This window comes from Engystomops pustulosus, chromosome 3 (assembly GCF_040894005.1).
Source record: "Engystomops pustulosus chromosome 3, aEngPut4.maternal, whole genome shotgun sequence".
NCBI lineage: Eukaryota > Metazoa > Chordata > Amphibia > Anura > Leptodactylidae > Engystomops > Engystomops pustulosus.
Window position 1 is genome coordinate 26,936,893 of NC_092413.1, and position 21,503 is coordinate 26,958,395.

Below are 21,503 nucleotides of genomic sequence, written 5' to 3' on the forward strand. Positions count from 1 at the left end.
ATTCTGCTGTTTTTATGAGTTGTATAGAACATGTAAACTGGTTTATGTAGCAATTGAATATCACATAGTTATGTAAATGGAAGCCAACATTTTACTGGGAAGAATTTGGTATTTAAATGTTCTGGGTTTATAGTGTTCTGTATGTAACACATTATTGCAATATTCAAGTTAGTATACATTTCGATTTCTTAAGGGGAGTTTTATGGGCTATACATTCCTATTCCATGACTTGTCTTTAAAGAGTAACTAAATCCTTGAAGAAATTAATGTTTTTTTTATATTTAAGAAATGAATAGTGCAAATAATAATAGCGAACTTTGTAATATATTTAAGTAATGCAGCTTTTATATGCTTTTTTCTGGTTCTTTCTCCTGTAGTGAGCAGTGTATTTGAAGCCTTATGAATTTCACCCACTTCAGACAGGTAAAAAGGCTAAAGATTACCTCTTTCCATACCTAGATAATCTTTCCCTTGATAATTCAGCTATGTAAGGAGAATACTATATCCTTGGACTTTCTTTAAAGAGTTAAGCCATTCTTCCTGCATATTCATTGTTCTCTGCACTGCCCTGACTCACTTCTATCACCACGTTATCAGTATGGAGCTGCTACTTATGGACTGCCTGGCAATATTGAACTACAGACATATAGCGTTTCCTTTAGTTGCCCCTATACACCTCTGGGAGGTTAGAGAGAATTCCTGAGGATGTGGTGAGAAGCAGGTGTAAAAAAAGAAACGGTGGATCTTTGTTACTCGGCTTTGCTACATCATTAACCACTCACTCAGGATGCTGGCTATAAAGAGAAATAAACTTGCTCTTCACCTCTCCCACAGGAATTCTCTTTAGCCAGTTGTAAGTGTTCCTGTCAATGATGAGGGGGGGGGGTAGCTTGACTATTACCTGAATCTGCCTACCTCCATGACTGGGAAGAATGCAAATAAGTTTTCCAAGGTGTTAAATGGAAAACAATACCTACTTTTGCTACCTTGAAAGGCAGCCCCCTTAACATCAAGTATGACTTACAAGAATTCTAAAAACATGATGTGGGATTAAGCCAAACCAGTACATCTATTCCATAAGGATCAGACTCCCAACTGTAGACGGCGCTGTACAATGTTTCGACCTGATTGGGTCTCTTCAGTACAGCGTAGGGAGCTGATTTGGCTATGTGAGAGGCTATGGACTAGGGTCAGACAGTAGGTGTTCACCTTAAGGAGACAATGCCAATTAAGGCCACCTTAAAGGTGTGTGGAGACTTAAAGCCATAGATGCTCCATAGATACCTCCATGACTGGAACAGAGAACATTAATAAAAGTATTTTCTAAAAGAATGTTGCCTCTCTTCTCGTAGATGCATCAATGGAACATGTATAAAGACATCTAAAGGGTACTGTGGTGTCTGGTGTGGAGGGAGGGTCCTGGTGACATGTTCTCTTTAAGATGAGAGTAGCTGGAATCTGGAATTAGCTCTGGAGGACTCAATACATCTATGTATTACATACACGTCCCAAAGATTTCAATAGATGTTATGTAATGCTTCATCTTCCCCAAAGGGGCGTTGCAGAAGATGTAAATCTACTTCCCAACACTCCCAAATTTACAGATGTACGGTAGAGAGTTATTCAGTGGAACACCCCTTACATATATATTTATGTTATAAATTGTTTCCATTCGAGGAGAATATGAGCAGACCTGATACTAAGCAGAAAAAAAGATGTAAAATAAAAATGGAAAAACTAAGAAAAATTTTATGGTATCAATAATTTTACAGTGCAACAGGTTCTGTGTTGAGAAAACCCCCAAACACTTTCTGAGCAGATGTAATGCAGACAGCAGGCCTGGGGTGCACATATGGCTGTAACCGTACCAAAGCCAGAAAGTCTGAACGTTATTTACGGCAATGGTTATGGCTGCTGAGTGGGACATCAGAAATACTATAACAAAGCTGTTATGTCTTATTCGGGACAGAAAAAAAACAATTACTCAACTGTGCAGAATGTGTATATGTGATAAGTAAGTGGTACAGTGAATGTTCCCACATTATCCATTTATTTCCGAATGTTTCTAGACAAAAATAAACATGATATAGTTTAAGAGGGGATGTATCAGACGCTGGCACATTATGCACCAGCGTATGATGCCCCTACATCCACTCCCCTTTTAAGCTCGTAACTATCAGGAGGCTCCAGCTATGTGATATATCTGGTGTGCAGTAGGACAGTTCTATGTCAGGTCTGATGCTGGAAAGCTGCCGGCAATTCCCCCTTCTGTGCCCCTCCATGCCCACTTGGCGAGGAGGTGGCATAAGGCAAGAAATAGGAGCAATTTGAGGAAGTGCACCAAGAGTTGCTTCTATTACTGGGCTTTTACACCAGTTTTCTGAAGTACCATCTGTGATAAATTCTGCTCCAAATGAACCAGATATTATGGTTCTATCTATCTATCATCTATCTATGATCTCTCGATTATGTAATATCTATATGTATATTATCTATTCAACAAAGCTTTATTGGCAGGACCTAATGTAATACATGTTAGCATTGCCAAAGCATTTAAAGAATATGGGATGGTGTGAGATGGGGCGTAGAGTTATGGGGAACAGGGTGAAGGGGGTGTTTTAGCAGTTCATGGTATCAAGTCTCTCAGCCTATGGCAGCCAGTGACATATTGTGAGTTATGTCATAAACCAGAGGAAAGAATGGATGCGTATGTTGGACTCAAAAATATTGTGAGTTATGGCCATTGTGGTTTCTTCTTCCCACAGCATGACGGAGAACTTGCTTGTGCACTAGTTATAGCCTGTACCAGGTTTGCACCATGCGCCCGGCAATTGCTCTTATGCAGGGGTGAAATAAAACTCTCTGCTATCTTGGGAAAGTTCTGGAATCATACCCCTATTTGCCCCATTCAAGAGATATATATTAGGTCATTCTTTTAGTACGTGGGTACTCCATGCAGTATCTCACACCCATGCTTACATCAGGTTTGAAGTGACACTGTTCTAGGTCAAGCTGACTGCACTCCCTGATGCTGCCCCCATATCTTCCTGCAAGTGGTGCTGCCTCAAGCAAGAGGATCAACGCGCCTCATGGCTGGTGCACCCCAGCTCTCATGTACTTTGCTTGAAAAGTGTTTGCACCACAAAAAAGAAACACAAAAAAGTTTTTTTTTTCCTGTTTTCAATGCTGCTGGTGTTTTCTTGATATATTTATGTTTCAGTGAATCCTACCCTTAGATACATGGAGATGACTAGGGACACATTAAAACAGGTGTAAAACATTGTGATTTCTACCGGGTGGGTGTGGAGGGGGTGGGGCTGCACCATGGAGGGAGCCGTACACTGCCTAAAGCCGGCAACTGTTCAGACCTGGCGTAGAAGAGGCCAGGTCTTTGTTCTTAAATCGAATTAAGGTGCAGCCAGCCGTCTGGATTTATCAGGCGACCAAAGCCTTTGGGGGTGTGGCCAGCATCATACACTGGCGCAATTAGTGCCAGCCAATGATCAATGTGCTCCCTCCCAGTGTGGTCTTGCAAACTAAATACAAAGAAGTTCTCCTCCAGAATATCATGCACAAATGAAATAAATGTATTAGCACCTCATCCAGATGCCATGAGTCAGCACATAAGAAAGGCCCAGTAAGGACAAGCGGGTGCAGTGTAGATGCGACTATCATTAATTACGATTTTTCATGGGATGTTGGAGGAGGACTTCTTTTTATTTATCCATCTAGCTATTAAACTAAAAGAGAAGTGCTGCCTTTACCTTGAATCTATCTACAGAATTGATCCCTCTATTATCACTTTACTGTATATCAGTGCGTCAGTTACTATGAGAACTGTTAATCTGTGGAATAGCCTGCCTCAGGCGCTGGTCACAGCAGGGACAGCAGAGAGCTTCAAGAAGGGTCTAGATGCCTTTTTTTACTCCTAAATAACATTGATGGTTATGTTATATAGAATTGTTTCCCCTAAATCCCTTCCTCATCCAATCTCTTCTCTTCCTTGGTTGAACTTGATGGACATGTGTCTTTTTTCAACCATATAAACTATGATACTATGATCAAATATATACAAATCAATCTAAAAAGTTTGAAATAAATTAGTCTAAAAGTTTCTGAACTGTCAAAGCATAACTAAAACTGTGAAACTATTTGTTTTGTTTCAGAAATGAATAGAGCAGGTGATCATGGTAAACTGTATAATATAAACTTTATAAAGCAGCTTCTCTATGCCTTATTTCTGCTTCTTTCTCCTGTAGTGAGCAGAGTATGTGAAACCCTTTTCAGGTCCATTCACTACAGACAGATTAGGAGGCTAATGGTTAACTTTCCATATCTATAGTATATTTTACTTGATGATTCAGCTCTCTGAGGAGATTAGACTATCCAAGGACTGTCTGTAAAGAGTTGCCATCAGTTTCCTTTATCTCTCCACTGTCAGTGGATACAGAACAGAAAGCTGATTTACACCAACTGCTTAAATTGGGAAGAAAGGCAGAGGAAAAAGAAGGACACAAGAACATATTTCTTTAATAACGTATATAATAAAGTTGACTATTATCATCTGCTCAATTAATTTATGCATTTTGGGTACACTTTATATTTGTTATATACAAGTCTTATGAGAGTTCCAAAAATACAGCCTTGCAGGGGTGGATGAACACTGCCATGGGCTGTCTGAATATTATAACCCCTGCAAGTCTGGAGTTGACCTTGTACAGATGATACTAGAATCAGTTTCTTGGGGAATGGAGGATATGTCCCTTCTACCTGCTTTCAATCTTTGGTTTCAGGACCTTTAGAGGATCTTCAAAGGTCCTGAAATGGCTCTTGTGTACATGTGTCTTGAGAGCAGGAACATATCTACAAGGATTTCATGGGTGAAGGTCCTCCCCAGTATAAGATTTGGTGGGGGGATTGGGAGGCCATGGGCCTCCTTGAAGACTTGGACTTTGGGCTATAGCCCAAACTGCCTGTATTATAGTCCACTACTGAATACATGTATGTGCATCTGTCTAGAGAATCTCCATATACAATAATTGAGAAAACTCATTTATTTCTCTAATTATAGTGAAAGTTTAAAGACCTCCAAAGTGTGGATCCTATAGGTGAGAGGTAAATGTAGAAGACACTTACGGCACATACTCTGGATATATCCAGTGATGGGAAAATCCCCCTCAAATATGTTATTTTAGAGAATTGTATTATTTCCAATATTGTTACTTTTATATCATTTCTTATTATAGTATAAACTTTCCGACTCTAATAGATTCCTATTACGGAGGAAGAAACATTTCCAAAAGTAACATCTCCTCATATATTGGCCTATTTATTATTCTCGGTTTCTGCTGACTCTTTACTCTGGGATTGATCTGTTGACTGAGTCTCAAAACATCTTCCATCGTTCTCAGCCTCAGACGACCTTAGGAGAAGCTTCTTCGGTGATGACGATCCTCAGCGAGACGAATAGATGGCCCTCAGCAATGTGACCCGAGCACATTCACTGCTCTTATTAAGGTCAGAGGAAAGTGAGGATGTCAGCAGTCCTAAAGCCTCTAAACATCCCCAAATTATCAGAATTCACTCTTATTTTCTTTTAATGCTCCTGTTATAACACGAGTGAGTGAACTTTAATCAGGTCCAAAAATATAGAAGGAAAACAATAAAAAAAAAAACATACAAAATCTGGCAAATTCATTAGAAATATCTCAAGGTATCTCTAATCTGCTGTAATATTTAATAATGACCCTAGAAAAGTTCTCCTTTTGCACATTAGACGGTTGTCTCCCTTTAATGAACAATTTTTAATTCCACTGGGTCCCCTGTGATCCGCTGCGAACTTGGGGGGGGGGGGGGACTAATAAAAAGGGGTTAGGGTCACCAAAAGTATAATTGAGCATTATACACACAAATACATTTCAGATACATAGAAATCCTAGATATTACACACATCTATTTAACAAGAATACTCTGTCATGTTATAGAGCAGGAAAAGCTGAGCAGATTGTACATAGTGTCCAATCCGCAGGCAGCATGTTATAGAGCAGGAGGAGCTGAGCAGATTGTACAGTGTCCTATCTGCAGACAGCATGTTATAGAGCAGGAAGAGCTGAGGAGATTGTACATTGTGTCCTATCTGTAGGCAGCATGTTATAGAGCAGGAGGAGCTGAGAAGATTGTACAGTGTCCTATCTGCAGACAGCATGTTATAGAGGAGAAGGAGCTGAGGAGATTGTACATTGTGTCCTATCTGCATGAAGCATGTTATAAAGCAGGAGGAGCTGAGTAGATTGTATAATGTCCTATCTGCAAGGGGCATGTTATAGAGCAAGAGGGGCAGAGAAGATTGTACATAGTGTCCTATCTGCAAGCAGCATGTTATAGAGCAGAAGGAGCTGAGAAAGAGCACCTTAATATATAGTTTTGGAGGAAATAATAATAAAAGTATTCTATTAATTTATTCATGTTTCATCTTCGTTTCTGTTTATTTAGGACTGAGGAGACAAGTGGGCAGGTCTAATAAGACACTAACAAATTTCCCTGTACACATGTCAATGATGGAATCCCTCTATAACAGACAGGAGTGTGCTAGGACATCAGACACATAAAGCTAAAACTATGACATTGCACAAGTTTCTGCAAAATATCTTCAATTGGTTTCATACACGATGTCAACATTTACAATTTTGTAATATAAACAATTGAGAAAATGGCTGCTCCAATTCTTGCAGGATACAGTAACAGATACAATCCCTTAATGGCCACATGGTTATATTTTCCAAAATTTCATAAAACATAATTTTTGTCTTATAATACATAACTTACCTCTGAATCAACCAACAACATTTTGAGATTACAGATACATTACAAATCACTTTTCTCCAGAGATGAACTTGTACATTTTCCAATAGTTCATAATTTGTACAACATTTAACATGCAAAATTTTCTATTCCACCCCCATAGCTAGAACCCAGGACACTTGAAAAATGGATGGTGCCGAGTTTTGTAAAGGTCCCCATCAACATAAGAGAAGAGTAGGCCACGCCCCGGCTGAATGCCTTAGGTCTATGGCGGCCTCTCAACTCTCTTCAACCAATTAGGCTGCAAGATGGAAGGATTGGACCTATTGAACTTTAAGGTCCAATGGGAGTTTTAAAGGGAATCAACTATAAAAATCCATCATGATAAACCAGGGGCACCGTGACTGTGGTAATCTTCCTATATTTGTTATCCATGGTCTCCTTCCTTCTAATATCAACTTTTAAAATGATGTTAATGAGCCTGAGTTTGGAGCCTAGCTCCTCTGTGATCTGGATTTACAGGCTGTTGCATTGTCTCACCCTCCCCTTGGCTTTCTCAGTACAATCAGTTACAGCAGGGGGAGGGTAACAGCTTGTGAAGCCAGATCACAAAGGGGTTAGGCTACAATATCATGTTCATTTAAGGAAATCTATTGGGGTAGATCCGGTGGTAGGTGCATCTAATGTTTTTAAGGATAGCCCTTTTTAGAGCTAATCCTTTAGTCCCCTGTATCTTTTGTATCTTTAATTGTCGTAATATGCAAATTTGACATAGCGGCTAATGGGGCGTGGAGTAGCCAGAGCTGAGGCTACAAGCCTCTTTGATCCTCCTACCCAGACATCTGTGTAGCTCTGGCTTCAGAGCCGAGACCGCGCAGCCATCGTAGCCGCGCAGCCGCGCTGTGTAGCCTCAACTCCGGCTACTCCACGCCCCAGTAGCCTCTTTGATAAATAAGTATATTATGACAATTAAAGATTACAAAGGATACAAGGGACTGAAAGGTTAGCCACAAAAAGGGCTATCCTTACATACTTTAGATGCACCTACCACCGGATCTACCGTAATAGGTAAATTTGTGGTGGTAGGTTTCCTTTAACATCATTTTAAAATTAGATTTTAGAAGGAAGGAGGCCATGGATAACAAATATAAGTAAGTGCCCCTGGTTTCATGCTTGATTATGATGGGGATATGCTAGTATCAAAAATGGCTCTACCAACTGACAACACATGCATGCCTGGCCAAACCGAACATGTATGTGTTGATGGAAGATGGTAGAAAGATCAATCAAATGATTATGCGTCTGACAGCTACTAAAGGTGCATAAATACCTTACACTATGTCTTCTGTAGTGTTCCATCAATCATATGTGCCAATATCTTTATTGAAAAACACTTGACTATTTTGGGGAATGTCCTTTGGAATCTTCCAAGTCCCTGAGTCATCGAGTCATCCTCACAGCTTTCAAATCTTCGCCAACACTCCTCCCTTCTGCACGCAAAACACTCAGCTTCACTGCTCACTGCCCATGACAGATTGTAGGAGCTGTCAGTTGACGTCGTGGTAGGGTGGAAGGAAAGCTGTGAGGATGACTAGATGACTCAGGGACAGAGGATTACAGCAAAGACCAACATGACTCGATGCAGTTTGCTGGCAGGGTGCCAGGTATACTTATCTACATGTTAAGTCAATGGAACATGGTCAATGGTATTAAAAAGGCAAATGTAACCTGTCATTGGGTGAAAATGCCAAATCCTGATGACAAGTTCCCTTTAAAGATATATCCAGTGATATATCTTATAGGGGAAAGAATGTCCTTCAATAAACTGACTTGGATGTGATCCAATTTTTTTATTTTTTCCAGTGCAGAAAGACAAATGTTTTTCTACTTGAATTTTTTAACGTGTAGAAATAACAATTTTTTTCTTACTACCCCTATTACATTTTTTATTGACACATAACTTTGTGGTCCCCCAAACCGGACCCCGAATTTCAATAGGGCCAAGTTAAGCTTAACTTTTCCCTACAGTTAATGCCCGTGATCCATGCTGACACTAATCACGAGCGTCACAATGCTACTGGGAAAGTCGTCAGCAACATTAAAATGTCTGTGACCGCCATTTTTTGTACGATCATCACTACCTGATGATGTCATCAGAAGCAACGACCATCCCAAAATGGTGGTGCGCAGCGCTGGCAGCAGATTATTGCTGGCAAACACAAGGCCGCAGTAGTTTAACTGCAAATGGCAACTTTGCCAGAGGCATTCAAAGGGAACCTGTCATCAGAAATTGGCCTAATAAACCATTACCAGTATGTTATCAAGCAATTCAACGGCTTCTAGATGATGTTTCTTTCATGGTCCAGGGTGGTAGCATCATCCAGAAAATCAACTTTAAAGTCAGGGAGGCGGAGAATTTAATATTGAAGTCAAGCTCTGCCTGCCTTTGAATATATCCTCCAATGTGATTGGTATCATGCACCGGACATCAGGAGATCTTATAAATGATGGCCCTGGATGCAGGACCATCAATTACAGTGAAGGGGGATTTCTAAGATAGGGAAAGCTTGACTTCGGTGTTAAACTCTCCACCTCCTTGATTTCATAAATCCAATTTACATCTCACTTCAAAGTTGATTTTCTGGATGATGCCACCACACTGGGTCATGAAAGAAACATAATCTAGAAGCTATGTAGCTGCTTGACAAAATACTGCTAGTGGTGCATTAGGCCAATTTCTGATGACAGGTTCCCTTTAAACTAGTTCACACCTGTGATCGGTATCAGTAGAACCGGACCGAAGAGGATTTTAAAATTTTGGTTAGGCCTAACTCGGCTATACCTGAATTTTATTGGGTCCGCTCGACACCAATAATGCCCAATATACCTATCTAAAATTTACACATGCTTTACAGTGACACACATTATTCTGACAAACACTTTACACATCTATAATGAAAAAATAAGTAAAAAGCAGTACCTTTACTTTTACCTAGAGATTTGGATGGAATGGTTCCATGAAGAAAGCATTTCCAGACAACGGAAGACAGAGGAAAAAAAAAATAAAATAAAAAACATTTATGAATATATGTAAATGCAATCAATTATTTTTTCATTTTGTTTTTTTTTTTCTTAGTTTTTTTTTTAAGAAACAGCTGAAACTGATGAGGATGCGGAGAATGATGATGACAACGATGCGAATGCATGGCCCAGAGACTGGTGAACCTTCAGCCAACCTTGGACATGCTTAAGACATTCATGCTTTTATTACAATAAAATAATCCAAAAAAAAAAAAAAACTTGGATGACGCAAGCAGATGGCACACTGGCAACTTCACGATTAACCGGCAAGAAGTTTGCATTCCAGAGACAGCTACGATGTGCTTTCAGAGTGAACCAATCAGCCATGCATCAATGAAAATTAATGGAGCCTTCGCTGGGTACAATATGATAAACTGAGAGTTCTCTCGTTCTAAATAGCCAACACTTTTTTTATATTTGGATTTTTTTTTTATTTTTTTCTCTCCTTGACGTCTTTACATCCCGTCCCTTCAGCATTTTAATCCCAATCTTAGCAATACACAACTTTTTAAAAAATTTTTGTATTTTTTCAATCAGCCGCTTGATCTCTTCCAAATTTGGTTCAGTTATTATATTGCAGAAAAGGAAAAGGATATCAGGAGTGAACAGAAAAAAAAAAAGAAATAAGGATGTGGCTCAAATAATGTGTCAAGATTTGCAGTCATACACAGCTTAAAAAGCAATTGGCCCATCATTGCGGTGAAGGACTGAAGCAGCTACAGAACAGTAGGAAACAATGAAAAGCAGAGTGGAAAAGGAACAGAGCCCATACCTTGGTCGCCCATCATCAGGTGTGCCAGACCTTAAAGGGAAACAAGAGCATAGTCAGCAAAGCACAAGGGAGAATGGGAAGATGTTGCCACAGTAACAAAAATGGTTTGTGACAAACAAAGTGGTCTTCCTGCACAGTATCTGCATTTAAAAAGTGGGGGAAAAAAATGCATACTGGTTTCAACCCCGATGGACAGACTCAGGGATAAAGAATAATTCAATTACAAAACTACAAACTCTATTTGACCCTGTTTCATTTCATAATATTTAGAAAAAAAAAAACTAAAAAGAAAACAAAAAGTAAAAAAAAAAAGAAAAGCAAAAACGCATTTGTAGACGAACAAAGAATCATCACATAGAAATTTTTTTCCTTCGTTTTTGGTGATATTCTATTCAGTATCTATTATCTCTTAATTTTTTTTTTTGTTACGATAAAGAAGTTCAGATGATATCAGGCTCATCAAAAGAAGATTCTGACAAATGGGCTGGGTCTGGTCTTTTTCCCCTCATTCGAGATGAGTGTTTTCAGATTATTAACCAAAAAAATAAAAAGTAAAAAAAAAAAATCTTTAACATTGAAATGGTAATATGGGAGGAATTTTTTATGTGAGTCTACATGTGAGCGTCGGCCTGTATAGATGGAAAGGGGGTATGTGTGAGGTCAATGATACAAAGGTCAAGTTTTTGTTTAGTCGCTTCAGAGATGAATGTTTTTTGTTTTTTTTAGAAAAGACAAGTTGGTGAAATGTGTTAAAAATGCGTTAGTTGTCACGTGGGTTTTCATACAGTATTCTGTGCAGGCTTCGTAGGTTAGGCTAGAGAGGAAAGAGTTAGCCAGATTAGAAGAAAATAGGAAGCAAATTGCTAGGCGGCATAAATATGTGGTATGGAACCTCGTGATTCAGCCCTTAGAACCTCAGCGTCAACTATGGAAGAAAAAAATTATAGTCGCGGATAGGTTTCTATAGCAAGTGAGGAAGTAAAAAATTGTAAAGGCAATAACCTGGTTGAGCACTAAAAGAGTAAATCGCCTTTTACCATAATTTGTAGTTCAGTGTGTGTCCCCATGGAATAAGGCCGGTCCTGTGGCACGGACCTACAATACAGCTGGGGATGGAACTCCTTACATAATGGCGATCTATGATGTATGGAATTCCTACTTTTATTTTTACTAAAGATCAGCACCGAGACTGTAAACAAGATTAGTAAAAAAAGTACAAAATGTGTCAAAAAAGCAGGAACTACATAAATTATAGATCGCTATATTGTAAGGAGTTCCATCCCCAGCCACAGGACTCAGCACGGTCCATGATCCACGGACCGACAACGGCAATGTGAAACTGTCCTAACACTCTTACTGGTCATTATGTGACTCCTATCTGAAATCTCTCACAATCCTAAAAAATAAGGAACTTTACCACTTTTTTAATAAAAAATTAAAAAAAAATTTATTTCAGAAATTTAAAAAAATATATCTTACACCATTAGACATGATAAAAATGGTCCCATGATTACATGGTGTGTAATGGTGCAGGATTTTTTTAAATTTATGAAATAAAAATTTTTTTATTATAAAAGTGGTAAAGTTCCTTATTTTTAGGATTGTGTAAGACTGTTTGGTGGGAATTTCCCTGAGATTTAAAAGAATTGGTGAATATATCTGAAATCTTTGTCTATAAATAACAGTTGTCACAAAGCTGGTAGCTGGAGACCTAGCTGCCGTGACTCCCTGTTCTTCCTTCCCTCTCCAAAGAGCTTCTAAGTGATATGACGCCTCAGTGACTATCTGTCCATCTTTCTAGCAATTCAACAGAATTTCAAAATGAAAAGCGGATCAGGACAAAAGAAAAGAAAATAATAGGAGGCGAAGTAAATGACGAAAGAAGCACTGTGGTGACCCTACCACCATGAATTTAATTTTTAAGCTGTTGAAATGTTCCAATAGCTTATGCTATGCTGATTTTCAAAATACACATATCTGAATATTGCCACTATGTTATAAAACTTTATTTCACATTATCTGGCTTCCTGCCAGCAGTGTGTGGTAAGTCCCGGGGTAGGGAGTGATAGCTTCAGCAGCCTGTGTGTCTGTGTCTCAGTCTCCTCATGCATTCTTCCTCTCCTCCACACTCATTCAGCTCTTTGCTCCTCGCCCTCCCCTCTTCACATATTCTGTCAGGGGCATTGAGCAGGTAGGTAGTGGTGTGGAGGAGAGAAAGAATGCATGAGGAGGCTGAAACACAGGCACACAGAATACTGACCCCCTTCTCTCCTGGGATTCACCCCGTGCTACTGGCAGGGAGCCAGGTAATGTGAAATAAAGTTCTATAAAGTAGTGCAAGTATTCAGAATACTGACTTAAGCATTTTTAAAATAATCATAACATAGGCTATTGGAACCTGACACCAGCTAAATTGACAATCCTGGCGACAGGTTCACTAAAAGATTAATTGCCTAATTTAATAAATTTTAAATTTGTACTTTTGGTGTTTGCAAAACCTGTGGTAGAGTAAGAGACCACTTTAAAATAATTGCCAAGTTATAGTTAGAAGTTGGAAATAGAGGTCACATACTGAGCAGTACCAGTCTTTATTTACACACAATGGGCTATGGACTGCTGCATAATTTTTGGAAAAGTGACCCTCACTCACTACTGTTTTTACTAAGCCTACATAGGGCACATATTATAAAGCTATAAGCAATGCATGCAGTGCAATGTAGTGAGTAAATAAAGGAATAATAGGAGGAAGTGGCTCTTTAAAGGGGTTGAATACTAAAGGACTGTGCCCTTAATGGTCTGTACATGGAAAAGACCATTGATATTGATAGCCCATACTATGACATCTTATGCAGTTGTAGATCAACTGGTCAAAATGGCTTTAGCAAGCATTTTTATAATAACTAATTTAATATGATATAAACATTTATATAATTTATTGAATATTTTACATTAATCAACTTTTCTTGCGCAAGATTTTTTTGTTTGCATTTGCTTTTTTCACAAAATATTTATTTAAAAAGTAAATATAAATTTTTGTCTTTGAAATAAATTGAAGTTATAAACTGCTTTGTTATAACTTTGTTCACTGCATTCTTTACTTATATTTTTATGCAAATAAAATATAAATTATTTATTTATTACTTTGCAGGTGTATATTACTAATCCATTGAGGTTTCTTGAAAATCAATCAGGGGTTTATTTACTTTTCCTGATAGAAAAACCGATAAAACATACCGTATTTTCCGGACTATAAGGCGCACATAAAAGCCTTGGATTTCCTTGGAAATCCAAAGTGCACCTTATAGTCCGGTGCGCCCTATAGGAGGGCAGCGGACCCTACTTACATAGGTCCCCGCTACCGGAGACAGCAGATCTCCAGCGGGAACTGCAGACCACGCGGCACGAACAACTTCTGCCGCGTCGGTCTGCAGTTCCCGCTGGAGATCTGCTGTCTCCGGTAGCGGGGACCTATGTAAGTATGCCATTCTCCACTTTCCCCGCTCACCTTCCCCACGTTCCGCGTCGCGTCTAGTCCCGTCGGGTCTCCGCTCCGCCCCCGGACCTCCGCCACGCCCCCGGACCCTGCGCCTTATAGTCCGATGCGCCTTATATATGGAATTATTACATATATAAGCCGCATCGGACTGATGCGCCTTATATTCCGGTGCGCCTAATGGCCCGGAAAATACGGTATATAGTTGCGAATTTTTAAAATTTTTATTTACTATTTTTTTTTTTATAGGGTTCAGTGTATCCTTCCAATATAAGATCTTGGACAAATACAATAACACGACTTAAAAGTTCATACTTTTTTAGTTCATACATAAAAGTTCATATATAATTACTTCTATTTTAGGAATAACATTTATCGCTTGCAAGAAAACATATAAACAAGAGTGATCAGTTTTATATAACAATTTTATATGAAACATACTCTGTTGTAAACCATCAATGAAAGAAAAATATATGAAAGTTAAAGAAAAAATAGGAAATCTATAAAGAAGAAAATTTTAGAAGGATATGCTCAAATAAATGTATCCAAATGAAATAAAATCGCTTGGAAAATGTAATAAAAAAATCTTAGAAAAAATCCAAAATCACATCGGTTCTTGAAGAAAAAAAAATTTAAAACTCACAAAATTGGCAGAGTTGTCATATATCGAGCTCCAAATGAGAAAATTAATGGTTCTTAATAAAAAGGCTTCCAGAATGAGCCAAACCATTGATAACCCTCTTTATGAGAATAAATAAATTTAGTGTAAATCATATATATATTATTTTCCTGAAAAGTAAGGAGGCTGAGACTGGATAAATATCATCTATAAATGTAAATGCTTCCACTACAGCATTTTATGCTCTGTCTATACTGTGTTTGAATAGGTTTTCTTTATAAAATAGTTTTCTTTTTACAGTTTTTTTTGTTTGCTCTTTTAACTTTAGTCTTTGACAATTTAAGTAGTGATTTTATACCGGCAGCTTGTGCTCTTCTGCAGTTTAAAGTGGATCTGTCGGCTGTATGAGTAAGAATATTATTGATGCAGTTACAAAAAAGGTTGTTCTGTTTAGCTTCTTAGAGCATCAGAAGAATACACGGGGCACATACTGCACATACGTAGCAGTAACTGTTACAATGCAGTTAAGGAGTTTAGTAAACTATTGAAGAAAATTTTAGGTAGACCTTTTTATCAGCTACAAATTATTGCCCTGCAGTGTTAACAGATTCATATTGCAGACTACTACATCTGTAGCTAATGACTAGTGATTAGCGGAACACAGGAGGTTTGGAGTCTGGACAGTTCAGACGCAACTGGATAAGAAGTCTGTATCCAACCCCCAAGCACCAATTGTGTTAAAGGGCATCTACCCCCAAGATGAAAAATTGTAAACCAAGCACACTGACATGCTGATGTGTGCCCCCTCCAGCAGGATTTGTTCTTCTCTTAGCTTCGTATGCCCTTGTTTTTAAGAAAAAAGGCTTTAGAAATTATGAGATTGAGTCTAAGGGCTCCAGGACCAACTAACTCCTATGTAGCCCGAGGCTGTTCAGACTAATTTGCATAATTTTAGAAGCCTTTTTTTGTAAAAACAACGCCATAACAAGCTAAACTAAGAGCAGATCCAGCCAGAGGTGGCACACACCAGTATGCCAGTGTGCTTGGTTTACAAAACTTCATCCTGGTGGTAGATGACCTTTAACCTTTTAAATGGTGTTGGTAAACCCACCGGTGCCGTATAAAATGCATCTGCTTATTAACACCCATGATCAGTGCAGGCACCAATTCTGGGTGTTATCCCTTACATGCTTAGACAAAGCTTCCAGTGGTATATAATTTCTGTTGGCACATGCACACCGCCATTTGGTCTGGGATCGTGCCACTTCCTGTGACGCCACAGTGAGCAGTAAGATACCTAGAGACATGCTGATGCTCATTCACCTCTGGCAATTACATACCACTGGCGGTTTTGTGGCTTTGTAAAGGATAACAGCTATGATAGTTTCCAGGGCTGTTTGTTTGGATTGTATAGCTATCGGGGTGCGTGGGCTTACTTACATTCGTATACCTTGGTTGTGCCTGCCCTACACAATTTCGGTCTAGATAGTTGCCAGGGCTGAACATGGGTGTTACTGAAGAGCATTTGGCCAAACACAGAACTTGAACACGGACTTCTTGCTGAAGTCTGTGCTCACGTCTGGGTACTGGAACCAGCAATATTTGGCACAGACCCAAATAGTGGGTCTGTTGGTAAGTCATTATAAATACAATGGACCTGTAAATGATGTGCATAGTGTACTTTTCCACTGCTCCCAGCAACCAAAATGTACATTTTATGTGCAGTTTTAACTTAGTCTTAGGGACCTCTAGATCCTGCACGTACTTCGTGTCCCAGATAAAGCTGACAGATCTTCTAAACAGGAAATTTTCTAAATAACTTTATTTTGATAACTTATTTTAAGTCATCAATACCTGATGAATGGGGATTTGACTCCTGGTAGCCCATTTGATCAGCTGTTTGACCCTGCCTATAACTAAATAATGCAACCTGAAAGCAGAAAGTTCAGTCCACCATGTAGTGGCTATGTTGCATGTAATAGCTTGACTTGCATCATAATTTTTAGATACTCTCTAATATTGATGACCAATATTACATCAATAATGAATTCCAGAAAAAATTGAGGCCAATGTCAAAATTTTGCTCCAGGAGGTGTAATTTAACTTTCATGGGTTAGCTACCAGGGGTTCTGCTGCATCTAACCTGCAGTAGATATGCTACATGTGCCCTTGGCCTAGAGTCAAGTTTCTAAATATTATTCACATAACCGATTCAATAACCAGACCCATTGGAAGTCTCCATACAATGACACAGGTGGTCTTTTCTGGAGAACTTACCACTCTTTTGGCTTTGTCATTGACTTCTCACTTAGCCACAATAATTCCCTTCTCTATACTGATGAGGAGCAAGTTCTCAAAAACAAAAGGGACCAGTATTGAAAGTCAGGAATTGATTTATAGGGAGCCACCTTCTAAAATGTGTCATTGGAGGCATATTTTGACTTTTTCTAAATAAACCTATTTGCATATTATTTTTATAGTATTTTATCTTCCTCAGTATGACTCCTGTAGGCTATAATCTGAGAGTTAAAATGCAGCCATTATATTTATATGAAAAATCTGCCTATGCTTTGGGCTCCCTAAAAAGGAAAAAATGTCCTAAATTTTACAAAATTGATTTAGCTAAATTTTGAATCTAAAAATGAATTTTGTGCTAACATGTCTTAAAAAGTTGGACGAACATAACAAGAAAAACAACAATAAGAATATATTCAGTGTTTGAAACCTTGATTTTAGTACAAGAAAATACATCACTGCATGTTATAACATTTTATACATTTCCCTTATTTGTGACCATGCAATTGTAGAAAGAAATGGACAACTCATCTGTAAGTCACGTGTGAGAAGATCCATTTCTATCGCCAATATTCGAGAAACAGTTTACACTGTGTTATGGCTAGAGCCGGACTTAAAGGGGTTGATGCATGCCATGGGGATTCGCTATCATATTTCAATGACTGTTTCATGCATCACCACCTCGGACCCTGCCCCCGGCATAACACAGTGTAGGGAATTTGCCTTATGCAGAAAGCTAATATAAGGAAGCTTAACCAGATTAAAAGGCACTATACTAACCCTTCAAATATATCCTTTAAAATTCTTCTTCATGCCAGCTCATTTACTTTTCATCATATGTGACCATCATATGACCCAACCCTTTCTCTTTTTTGGGTCATATGACAGAGACACAAGAACTGGCATAGGTAAATAGGCAATATCGAAAGAAAGCATAGCACCTTATCTGTTATTTTATACTTTTTGAAACCAGTTTTTGGGCGGAGTTACACATAGTTTTTGATAAAGTTTTTGATAACTTTTTTTTGAGCCGGACAGATTTTTTTAATCAATTTTTTCTTTATTTTGTTTTATTAATCCTATGACTTCAAAAAATCACCAAAAACGGCATAAGTGAATCTTGGCAAGATACGAGTCATTTCTCGAAAGGCAAAACCGTGAACAGATAATTCCTCACCGTTTTCTTTTCCTTGAGAAATGCCAATTTGATGCTATTTTCAACATTAACATATGTGACGGATCTACGGGCTTCCGATAATAGCTTTCTGCAACATCAAATGTACACGTACTCGATATCACACTGGTTAAAAAAAAAAGTGCACCGCTCTGCAACATTGCTAAAGAGATAGGAACGTTGACACAGCAATACGGCACATCTCGTCTAATAGAAATGATAAATCATTTTTTTCTTTAATAAATTGTTTTTACGAAAATCAAAATACTTACCGGGACTTAAGTTTATGCTTAGACAGAAAAAATAAAAAGGGACAGAGTAGGAGGGGAGGGGGGAGGGGGAGAAGATAAGGTAGAAAGCACCCACCTTCTACATGGTTGTCTTCTGAAAGCACATGACAGGGAAGGAGAGAAAAGGAGAGACATTCAGTAAGCGGCATGCAGACTATCACTTGCCATTGCATGTCTTTAGCATGCACGGCGTCAAACACAACATGCAAATGCTCAATTGCTACCATTCAAAGAGGGGAAGTAAAAGCAACAGGGAGGAGATGTTCCTTTAAGTGTATGCAACATGTAGTGAATCATTTTACCAATTCTGCAATAGATAGAGTCACCGTTGAGGTGCCATAGTGAATCTCGGATGAAAAAAGTCCTCAAGTATACCTTTACTGCCCGTTTTGGGTCTACATACCCACAGAAACCTTCTGATGGTGTCTCAATGCAATGAACGTCGATCAATAAGCATAAATCCTCTTGTATCCTTATAAATAAATGACTAGGCCGTTGTATTGGAAATCAATGCACTCAGAGTTCAACAACTGGCTTCCCTAAATATAGAAATAATGGACCTGGAGTGATACAATGATTATAGGGAAGCCCCTACCAATGAGGTCATTCTAGAATAGTGATGGGTACTTGGTCGAAGTGAACAACATGACAGAGACCTGCATTAAGAGGCAAATTTATGTTAACTTAAGAGATGCCAGCTTTGGAATATGATTGGAAATTGTGGTGTTCACCATGGCAGTAATGAAACAATGGAAAAGTGTGACAATTAGAAGACCACTTAAAAAATACATCTTCTATATAACATCTTGATATACATTCATGTTGACCAAAAAACACGTTTCTAGGGTATCAGAATTCAATTCAGCCAGTGTGCCATCTGCATGGAGTACGAAAAGCTTTCAAACTAGTAAATAATTTGCTTCAGTATATATTTTTGCCTTAAAGGGGTTGTTCAGAATGTTTTAGTGATGGTCTACTCTTTATACCATTTTACATAGCGATAAGTGAGAAAGTTCTGTCTAGTTGAAGCCACCACTAGAAGATTAATTATAATAATATGTATTACCATACACCCCTAAATGACTGTTAGTAGTGACTCATGGTTGGGCGGTTAAAGCAGATCTATCCACAGGCCACTGATATTGGAGCGGTTATAACAGTAATGTCTGCACCCCACCTCCATCTGCCGGGAGCTAACAGAGCACAGGATGACACAAGACCCCTGGCTCCCAGCTGTGAATGGCAAACATTAGCAGGGTGAGTATAATATAGGTGCCCTCTATTAGGGTCTTAGCGTACTATTAGTGGCCAACGCCTTAAATTTTACCATTTAACGCTATGCAGGTAGTGTAGAGTTAAGTATGAAAAAAATCTAGAACCATTAATAAGCATCAAATATTTTCCCTCTGCGTCTGAACAGAAACACAAAGAAGGGAATACTCCTCTAAGGGAAATACATTTTTTTGTGCTTTAATTATCTTAATGGCATTAAAAAAACTAATGATAATAAACCTAGACGCAGATTAACCGGGAGCAGACGTAAGAACGGCCATTTTGGTTTTAAAATTTTTCTTAAGGTATAAAAATAAACCCTGTGTAGGTGATGTGTTGACTTGCTCATAGTGATGTCACATGCACCCATAAATTCATAGTTTTATTCAATGTCTGTACCACTGAACCTCTGAAACCACTGAACACTGCAGCCATACACGCCATTCCAATCTGCCACCCTCAAAACTCAACCACCAAAAAAAAACATACTGTACATAGGATAGACATCTTGATGTCTGTATTGGCATCTCATGCAACTTCTTGAAGCATATATTGAACCAATAGGAAAAATTAGACAGGGCACAATTGCAGTCAGGGTTATCAGTCCTGAGACTATGTAAACAAAATGCAATGTATAAATTCTAGTTATCTAATTGCATTGTATTTATTCTTGTTAAAGGCGAGCTTATAATACAAAACTTTACCAGAGTAAGTACAAGACCAACCATATAATACATACCCTGGTTAAAGGAAACCTACCACTTGTAGTGGCAGGTTTCCGATGGCAATACCGAGCACCAGCTCAGGGTGAGCTGGTGCCGGAGCTTATTTTAGTTAGTGTTTTAAACCGCGGTATCGCGGTTTAAAACACTTTTTAAACTTTATAGCCGGCGCAGGCAGGTACGCGCTCGGCGCTTACCGTGCACGCGGCTACATAGGAAGTGAATGAGAGCCGCGCGCATGGTAAGCGCCGAGCGCGTACCTCCATGCGCCGGCTATAAAGTTTAAAAACACTAACTAAAATAAGCTCCGGCACCAGCTCACCCTGAGCTGGTGCTCGGTATTGCCATCGGAAACCTGCCACTTCAAGTGGTAGGTTTCCTTTAAGTTTCTGTAAAGCCGCTGGGAACTGCCAGGAATGTGACTCACTGGCAGTAGACCTTAGGACTTCCTGTGATGTCCCATATCAAGATGGCTTCCAGCGAAATGTGGGGTACATACAGGAATTACTGTATGCACACCTTCTTTGTTATACCTACTCCCACAGCAGGGTTAACAGGGCATTTATACGTCCTTGGAACTCACCTCCAACCACTGCTACAGGAGTGGTTACTTTATAATACATGTATGTCCCGCTTCATGCAATGGGTGGCAGCAGGACACAGGACGTCACAGGAAGTCCTGAGTTCTGACTACTATCGGTCACATGTTTTTAAGCATTGGTCATCCCTGGTGCTAATTGGTGTCCTATTTTTAACAATGATGGTGAGGCAGTTATTAAGATATAAAGTTTTTGTTATGTTTTAGTTAACTTTGTGTGTGTTTGTTGTGCCATTCCTGTTATTTTTCAGGTGCCAAATAAGATCTAGACTGATTTATCAAGTACAGCTTTAAAAATATTGCAAAAAATTATACAATTTCACTCTATGAAATGGTGTAGAAACTGGAGAAAATATGGAGACAGACTTAAAGCTACTCTAGATTTA

General features: G+C 38.8%; 1 protein-coding gene across 13 annotated transcripts in view; it reads right to left on the reverse strand.

Annotated features, from left to right (window-relative positions):
- Positions 1-21,503, reverse strand: part of NRXN1 (neurexin 1) — a 1,062,013-nt gene that overhangs the window by 949,736 nt on the left and 90,774 nt on the right. For 8 of the 13 annotated variants that reach the window (XM_072140338.1, XM_072140341.1, XM_072140347.1 and 5 more), the window contains exons 3-5: positions 18,602-18,619; positions 10,655-10,684; positions 9,782-9,793 (exon numbers count right to left, since the gene is read on the reverse strand). The exons of 1 other annotated variant lie outside the window; for it this stretch is intronic. In XM_072140338.1, coding sequence (XP_071996439.1) covers positions 9,782-9,793; positions 10,655-10,684; positions 18,602-18,619 — 60 coding nt within the window. The remainder of the gene's footprint in view (positions 1-9,781; positions 9,794-10,654; positions 10,685-18,601; positions 18,620-21,503) is intronic. 4 more of the 13 variants (XM_072140343.1, XM_072140337.1, XM_072140336.1 and 1 more) reach the window with 3 other exon arrangements.